General features: G+C 25.6%; 1 protein-coding gene across 1 annotated transcript; it reads right to left on the bottom strand.

Annotated features, from left to right (window-relative positions):
• Positions 1–1167: 1167 nt before the first annotated feature.
• Positions 1168–6409, bottom strand: LOC145843149 (membrane frizzled-related protein-like). The gene is made up of 5 exons (XM_082950611.1): positions 6226–6409; positions 4765–4878; positions 4338–4477; positions 3844–4032; positions 1168–1251 (listed from the first exon to the last, which is right to left on the bottom strand). The coding sequence occupies exons 1-5, from the start codon at positions 6407–6409 to the stop codon at positions 1168–1170; spliced, it is 711 nt and encodes a 236-aa protein (XP_082806737.1).
• Between the last annotated feature and the right edge of the window lie 3079 nt (positions 6410–9488).

Here is a 9488-nt window from a genome sequence, read left to right as displayed (position 1 = left end):
ATCAAGTATTGTAATTTTAAACACTTGGTGGACTCGATGTAACTTGGAAAGTTTGTGAAAGTTGTGAATGTTACTTTTTACTTTCTCGTTATATTTGTGAAATACATATTTAACTTTATAACATAAGTGTTCAGTTGCTTAAATATACAAACATACTGTGGAGAGATAAAAATACGGAAAAATACAACGCACTTCAAAAGATAATCGTTAAATCATATCGACTTTTACTCATACCTAGTCATTTTACAAATACAACAAATCAGGCAATAAACTTACCGTACTATATAAAACATATAAGTAGTTTGCAAATGTTATTAGTACAGTACAATGTGTTCCAAAAATACTTTAAACTTAAAAAGTTATTATGTGTATTTGGCACATAACTTTTTAGATTAAACTAAAATAAATCACAGTCAGTTAGGTTTATTTTTAAAAATGAAGGCAGTTTTCGAAAGGAAAGTTAAGAATAGCTTTAATAAGTAAACGTGTGTAAATAAAATGATGAAAGTTAATCGAACATACTTTAAAATATCAAAATAATAACTTTACATATCAGTAATTTTTAAACAAGCAACTATTAAGTTTTAGTATCATTAATAACCATTATGGTTCATTTACAAAAAATTATAAATAGTTTATGGTATAAATTTTCGACTAAACTTTTTTGAAAAAAATAAAGTTTTTAAAATATAATCAGATATCGTTCTTAAAAGTTTTGAAAAAGTACATTTGTTTATAATTTTTTTCTTAAATTAATAAAAACCAAGAAAAGAGATAAAAATTTGGCATTAAAATAATATTACAATAAATAAATACTTTAGAAATTATTCTTGTTGCATAAACATAGTTAATTTAAGATTAAATGCTTTAGCTAAGTTTTTAATTTATTAGCACAAATACAATTTTTTATTTAAATAAACTGAAAAAATTTAATCAAAACATTAAAATTTTACCTAATTACCTTAAAGATTAAAAAGTTATAAATTGATAAACAGCTTGAAAATCATAAAAATGATGCTTAAATGTGGCAGTGATAAAAATTTTTCAAAAATGTGTAAAAAAAAGTGATCAGAAATGATTGATTACGTATGAAATTAAGTATCATATCGTTTAAAGAAAAAGTATTATTATTGTTAAAACAAAATATTATAATTGTGTTTATTTGTTTTACTTTTCTTTTCTCACTTTGCTCCACAGCAAGCTGAAACCCCGACCGTCTTTGTTCTGGTTCGAGTAGAAGACTATTCCGACCTAAAATAAAAATAAAATATTTTTTTTATTTACTAAATTGTTTAGTACAAAAAAATATTATTGTTTATTATGTGCTTGAATCAATCGTTTTTGTTAAAAAAACAAAATGATACTCGACATTTTTTGTATAAGTTTAATAAAAGTCAAAATTGCAATAAATGTTTATAATGAAACTACTTTTTACCTTGGATTCCAACCTTGAATTTATACAAAGCTTACTTCAACTAAGTAATCTATTAGAAAGGTCTTTTGTGTTTTAGTCTGACTTAATTTGAAAGTTTCTATTAAAAAGACTAAAATGACTCTGAAACATTTTCATCTGTTTGATAAAAGTTGTTAAGTAATTAAAAGCAACTACGAATAGTAATGAATAAATACTTTTTGGAGGTTTAAAATAAATTAATAACTAAGTTAAAAACAAAAAATATATTATCAAAATGCGTGAAAACGTGTAGTTTTAATTGAGGAAAAACCACTAGAAACTATTACTTATCGTTAAATTTTGTTTTTACATAAAACTCAAGTATTTTCGTTCAAATTTAAACACATTTGCAACATTTATTAGAAACTGAAATGAAGCAATAATATCTAAGTTTATAGAAATTGAATTATATTTCAGTTTGTATGTTTTGTATAAACAGGGCATAAAAAGGTGTGTTTAATTTGCAACCGCAAAGTTAAATTAAAAGAAGAATTTTCAGTGTTTACTATCACATATCAGAGTATAAAAAATATCAAGCTTAAAACTTTCAGTTAAATTTTAGCATTACAATAAGTACTTTCACTTTTATAAAAAATATACTTTTCACAGACATTGAATTAGTTCTTAAAATTGAACACATTGAAAAGTTGAAAACTTTATTTTTTGTACTGTTTTAATATTTTTCAGTTTTTGAAAAAATTTAAAAAAATATTTTGTTTTTGACAAACAAAAATTTAATATTTGAAAACTATTTTAAATATTTGTGTAGCATTCAGCATTTAATAGTTATGTACTTGAAAAAGACACATAACTGCTTTTAAAAAAAGTTAATTTGACAAACGTTATCAATTTTAACTGTTATAACAAGCTACTAACAAACTGTAGTTTTATCTAAGAAATACTTTAATATAACATCTATTTGTTTATGTTCATAAAAAAATATGTGTTTAAAGTATTTTTAATAACAAAATTAAGACAGATAATATTCAATTAAATTTTAAATTTCCATTAACATGAAACTTAAATCGAGTTATTCAAATGAGTATGTATTATGTAATTATAATGTATGTATGTAAGTATATTTAATATATATATATGTAATATAATGATGTGCGTAAGTATAAAATTCTAAATATAAAATTTTGAATTAGTTTATATAATATGTAAAATACTACTTAAACTACGTTTAAGTACAACCAAACAGAACTTATATGAAAATACTAGGATAAAACAATTGAAGCTAATTTTATCATGTTTCTAATTACAGGCACCATATTTATTTAATACTTTCATCTAAACAGTTTTACAACATTTACTTTTATTCTAACAGATGCAGTTCAAATTTAAAAATATGTGTTAGTAAAAAGTTGCAATATTGCGATAAACTTGGAAATTTATAACAAAGAAAAAAATTGAGCCTTTAAAACTGTTTTCGATTTAATCACATTAAATATTGCGAAATTCACGTGTGTAGCACGCTGCTATTGCGTGAACTGAATTGACCTTTCAGTGTGCTACTTGTTTAATAATAAAACAAAAACTTTATATTAACAATAGAGGTTCAAAGAGTTCGTTTCTTGAACGGTTTTATTTATGTGAAACGTCAGTGAAAGTTTTATGTTCACATGGAAAATTTTCTAACCTCAAAATAAAACACTATACGTCAGTGAAAACATATTTTAAAGCTTATATGTTTGAAAACAAAATAATTAACATATTAATGAAAAGTGGTAAGTCTTACTAATTATCTAAACTTAACCTTTGTTCTTTAAATTTTATAAGCGATTATCTAAGTTTTAATATTCTTTCGCTATAGACTGTTTACAAACTTTAGTTTTTTATATCAAAAGAAAAATTCCTCATAATAACATTTTGGAATAAGTAATTGAAGTTTCTCGTAATATTTTAAGAGAAATCAATACAGTCACAGAGTATAAACGGTTTAGTTTTCCTATTGCTGCAATATTGCAGCTATTTGCTAGTCAGCTAAAATATTTTTTGTCTTTTATTAAAATTGATTAAGTCATGGCAAGAATTAGGTCTTTGTTAATGTGTCTGTTACAGATGATTAAATCTTTAGAAAATAAAGTTAGTTGAGCTTGTAAAATTCAATACAGTTTAAGTACAGAGTTCTTGCTTTTGATTACACGCTTTGAACAGCGCCTTAAAGTACAGAACAGAAATCGCAAATCCAAGAGAATGACAACTCTGTAGTTATTCTCGTTATTACCCCAGCTTACTTCCTTAAAGTGTCGAAGGTTGCTTATTGAAGTTTTGATTTACTGCTCAGTTCATAATTATTTTAACTAAAAACAAACAACTCCGCAAATTAACGTTTTATTTTTTATTTTTTTAATTAATATTTTTATTTTTTTATCATTTCAACCCACCTTGTTTCCGGTGCTGACGACGGGCGCCATCGCCTTCTTCCTGCCGCACAGCCTCCTGATCACGTGACTGTCCTTCGACCAATCAAAAGCGTCCACGGCGGCCTCGTTTTCTCCCAACTCGCCGATCGCCACCCCGTCGAACTCGCAGTCGGGACCTGAGTACTCGACGTCGAACGCCAGAAAGTGCATCTGAAAAGTTTTGAAAGTTATTAATGTTCAAAAAAAATATAAGAAAATGCAAAACTGTTCAAAAAAGTTAAAAAAAAACAAGAAATAATCTGGAGACAAAATTGTTTACAGTTAAAAATTAGAAAGTGATAATTTTTTTAAAACAAAACTTTACTCTTTTACATTCGAGTATTTTTAGCTTTTCAAAAGACTGGCGCCTTATTTCTAAATTTTTTAGCTTTACTTATATTTATTATCTTGTAAAAAAAAAAATTGTTCTATATATAATCTACTAGTTTTTGATAATTATAAAACCATCGACAAACCTTGACGCAGAACCCTTCAGGTACTTCGATCGTCCAGTTGCAGTAAGTGCACCTGGAATATCTGCCGCTGGGTAGCGACGGAGACTTCAGGAACCCGCTGTTGCCATGGTAAACTTTTCCACATGGCAACCTCTCTCCGTCTGTGAATAGATAAAAATATAAGTTTTAAATTATTAATTTTCGTAATTAAGCACCAAGATTTTTATATTTACAAAAAAAAAGATATATCAATTTAGATAAAATAACTTTTTGAAGCTGATTAAAATACATCAAACTAGTAATAGAAAGGAATAAGAAACAGTTTTACAAATAGATTAAGTGATACAGATATGTATTAAATTTTGTCTACTTACAACAAATATAACATTTTGTTTATAACAAAGTTAAAAATAAAATTAAAATAGGTTGTCAGCAACAAAATATTTACCAAGACACATTTTTTCATCTTCTCCATCAAAACAATCGCTGTTTCCGTCGCACAATGACGTCACACTGATACACCTGTCGTCGTGGCGACAATAAAACTCGTCGGATTTGCAAACTGAAAACAAGTTTAAGTAACTTATTAAAAATGACATTTTAAACAAACATTTTAAAGTTTTATGTTTTTTAATTTTAGCTTTTATATTTCGTTTTATAAAATACTTTGTAGCTTCTCTTTTTTTTTTTTGCTTTATTAAGGTTTTATTTTAAAGTGGACCATGTTTTGTAGATGAAATTTTATTTTAGCTGTGATATTTAAAAAGAAAAATTTAAATAAAACTATATCTTACTTATTTATAGTTTTACTCAGTATAGCTAAAACTTAATGACTGTATGCGGTATACTTAAAGTATAAACAACTATAACAGTTAGTTTTCAGTAAACTAAACTTCTATAAATAATTAGCAGAACAAAGTATGTTTTTTATAAATATGTCAATATTTTTAAAGTTTATATTAAGCTTCAATTTGTAAAAAATACACATAATCATCAAAGACTTAATGTCAAAATTACAAGTTCACAAGAGTAGTTTTTTTACAATTTAGCTTAATCTGTTTACAGATACACAATGTAGGGTTTGATTAGGGTGGTTTACACTACAATAAAGGATAAAGTCAAAGTAAAATTTTTGTTGTTAAAAAAAACCTGTCAGAATTACCAAGACAAATTTGATTTAAATTTATGGTAATTTTTTTTTAAATAACAATTAATTTTTGTTGAAAGTAAAAATAGCAAAGACCACGTTTTAAAATACTAATGCCGCTTTTAACTTAGTTTTCGTGCAAACTTTTAAACAGACTAATGATTTCATTAAATACCAATTTTTTGTCTAGTACAAAAGTATTTTTGTTAATGATATTTAACAGACAATTATAATTAACGTTAAGAAGTCACGAATTCATAAAAATAAGTTTCATAAAACTTCATAAAAATAAATAGTATCTATGACTACTGTCAACCTATAATATACATTGCACACGTTTAACGAAAAAAAAAGTTTAAAAGTGTTATACAAGTAAGTACCTAACAAAATAATCTCTATTGTTTAATAAAAAATATTAAGTTTTAGAAGTTAAAACAATTAATTCAAATTAAGATTATATACGTTTAAAGAAAAAAAATAAAATCCAAAATTTAATAAAAAAGTAAAAAGAGGTTTTTTTACTTGGTCGAATTTTTTTCAGATTAGTTATCATCAAAAATCACTTTATTTAATTTTATTTTGTATTGAAAAAACATTAATTAATGGTTTTAAATAACTAAAACATTCTGCATGAAAAACGTGGTATAGAATTTTAACCAATTTTAAATTTACTTTATTAAAACTTCAAATACATTACTATAAAAAACTCGAATTAAAGTTTTTTAGATTGAAACTACTTGAAAATGTAATAAATTAACTCACTCGTGCATTTTGGCAGTTCCGTGTTCGACCATTCGCCTTCCAGGGTTGACAAGTTGTTGCCGTAGCAACTCAGATGGGAAACCCCGTTCAGGTGAAACCCATCGTCGCACCAAAACCTGCACTGGCTTTTGAGCTTGTTGCCATCGCTGCAATTCATGTTCCCGTTTTCAATCGTGTTCGACATTGAGCATTTTTGTTCTGTTTGGAAGATTTTTAAATTAGCAAAAAGATATAATGACAATTAATTTTTGTTAAAATAATTTACACCTTTTTTTTTTTAAATTTCCAAAAAACAAATAACTTACTTGCTAGCTACGTTAAGTTTTTTTATGAGTTTTACATGTTTTATTTTAGTAACTGGAAATGAAAACAGTCTTTTAAAGTTTTCATTCGTTATCTACAAACAGTTGTTTTTTAAAAGCATCAGTTGTTAATAGCATTTGAATTTTGACAAGAAACACTTAAAAACTCACCTCTACACTGCGGAGTGATTCCTTGCCACTTTGCGGTTTTGCCCACGGAGACTCATGCTAACAACAAGACCAACACAGACAGTTCAAGATCAACAAACGGATTTAGCTGTAATAATTTCTCACGTCTTTTTTTCGTTACTTTTTGGTATAAATTTTTTTATTATTATTTGTTCGTGGCAATACATTTGTTAAACACAGATAGTAATCGCTTAATAAAAAATCATTAAGTTAATTTGACAAAATCTTTAAATTTACCATACAATAAAGAGTACCTACTGATTGTTAATTGGGTTTGTGGCAATGTATTAAATTAATTTAGTTAGTATTTAATACCTGGGTGATACAAGTTGTATTATTGTAAAAATTATATCATCGGTATAAGTTTATTAAAATGGATAGGGTAAAGTAGACATTTAATAAACTTATATCGATGATATAATTTTTACAACAATACAACTTGTATCACCCAGGTATTTGTTACAAACTAGATTTAAAGTTGGCGTGTAAAAATTAACTGGTGTCACCGAATTATTAGTGAAAAAATCGATTAAAAGTGTTTACAAATTTTTAAACACTAGCAGCGCTAAAAAATGCAGATTGTGGTGCACAGAATTTTAATTTAGTAATTTTGGGTTCACGGATTCGAAGTAGCGTGCCGACCACTGATTTAATTAATCGTAAACTTTTCGTCTACCTATTTTGAGACTAAATTAAGAAAAAATGTATATAAGTACACTTTGTTTTAACAATGAGGTTATAAACTATACAAATGACATTTAAAAAGATTTTGTAATCTTCTGATCAAAAATGTTAACATTTCTTCAAAGTTGAGTTAAAGCAAGAAGTAAACAGTTTAGCTGAAATAACTGATAAAAATCTATGTTTACAACTTTTTATGCTAATTTTGATAAGTAAAAAGCTATTTAATACTTAATTCATAAAACGATTCTTTTTTTTGCCCTAAACATAAATAAGATTCCTAATAGAAATTATTGAAACAAACCCACTGTTGAAAAAACAAAACTGTTTAAAAAAAAACCTAAAGATTCTTTGTATAAATTCTTTTAAGAAGTCAATGAGTAAATAATTCTCAGTCAAATATAACATATTTTTTGGTTTTGCATTACTTCATAACAAATGAGTTTAAATACTAGACAATTAGTAAACAAATGTGTAGCAAATTCCTTGAGTAGAAAAAAACATTATGCTAATAAGTTCCTTTGAGAGTCGAAACAACTTAGCTTAAAAGGATCCTTTTTGTTAAATAGAATAAAATTGAACTTACTGTTTCTTTTAGTATGTGTATTCCGATTGTCAAGAATCTTTCATATTTGCTTTACAGCTGTTAGAACTTAAATTAAAGCTTTTTTTTATTCAAAAATAAAATTGTATTATAGTATATTAAAACCATAATCAACATCTACTTATACATACTGGGCTAACATTGCTTATACGCAAGCAGCGATTTGAACAAAATGAAAAGCTTTATACTTATGTATAATAGAATAGTATTAATGAATTCAACATAAAATAAAAAGTAAAAGTTTCAAAAAAATTTTAAAATAAAAAAAAACAATAAAAAGAATGTTTCTACTTCAATGTTTGTTTACTGCAGCTTTTGATTACTTCGCATATTTTCTTTATTTTAGGCAATCGCTTATTTGCAAAACTGAAACAACATAGTTTTTCGAAAATAAAAAGTTTGAAAAACTTACAACTTACAAAACGTTTGGTAAAACTTTGAGTTTCGTTTATTTTCTAAAAGTACGTTTCTTGTGTAATATATTTTTTACTTTATAGTAATTAATTACTTTGACTGTTTTGATTTTTATTCATAAAAAAAAACAAGTACTTTTCATTACAAAATAAACAAACTTTATCACAAATAATGATGTATCTGTCTATAAAATGGTCCCGTACTAGCCAAAAAAGTAAAAATGAGTGCATTTTATTATTTTTCTGTTTTATGAAGGGTAATCTAGTGTTTTTTGATGAAAACTAGATTTCACATAGATACCCAAAGCATGTCAGTGGAGTTAGAAACCTGCGTAAATGAAGAGATATATAATGATGCTAAAATTGAAACACAAACACTCAAACATTAAGAACAACTAAAAACTTTCAAGTTTTTAATATGCCAAGTACTTGTAGTTTCTTTTGGCTAACATTTTGTAGCCAAGTATAAAACTTTTTAAAATCAGAGCTATCATAAATGAATGTAATTTTAATTTGGAACTTCTGAAATATATGTTATTTGCAAAGATTTGTCAAAGCTAGAAACATAGCGATATGTAAGACTGCAAGAAACTGCAGTGTTCAAATGTTTTAGATTTACAAAAGATCATACTATTAAAACTGTGGCAGTAAAAATTCCAAACTAAAACCATAAGTATAATTAAATACATACAGTAACTTGCATTGAGTTTCAGTTTTAAAAGCAAAAACGCTTAAAAAATTATTTGTAAACGAAACGAATTTTGATAAAACTGTTAAAAAATTTAGCGTTTGTCTGTTATCTAAAGACATATGATATGCTCAGTTGTATTGTAACTTTAAAATATAACTAACTATAATACATTTCGTATAAGTTAGTTTATTTTTTTAAATCTGACCAAAATAAAGTCTAATGTAATATATACTATTTTTAAATATATTAATCTTTTACTTAGAGTATTATAAATGTTATTTTGGCTTCTTTTAATGGTTGATGTTATAGTAAAACCTTGAAAAGTTTCTACTATAAACATATTTGAAATATGGGTAGGTGTCAAATTTGCACGAGCGTACTAA

The sequence above is a fragment of the Thalia democratica genome, chromosome 8 (genome assembly GCF_965202585.1).
Source record: "Thalia democratica chromosome 8, ktThaDemo2.hap1.1, whole genome shotgun sequence".
NCBI classification, from domain to species: Eukaryota; Metazoa; Chordata; class Thaliacea; order Salpida; family Salpidae; genus Thalia; species Thalia democratica.
The sequence above is the reverse complement of the archived record's forward strand: the minus strand, read 5'-3'. Positions and strand labels throughout refer to the sequence as shown.

Excerpts from the sequence above, each read along its gene's own strand:
- LOC145843149 (XM_082950611.1), bottom strand. The coding sequence starts at position 6,409 with ATGTCGAACACGATTGAAAACGGGAACATGAATTGCAGCGATGGCAAC. Across the intron at positions 4,478-4,764 it reads AGATGAAAAAATGTGTCTTG|ACGGAGAGAGGTTGCCATGT; the intron begins GTAAATATTTTG and ends ATCTATTCACAG. Across the intron at positions 4,033-4,337 it reads CTGAAGGGTTCTGCGTCAAG|ATGCACTTTCTGGCGTTCGA; the intron begins GTTTGTCGATGG and ends AAAACTTTTCAG.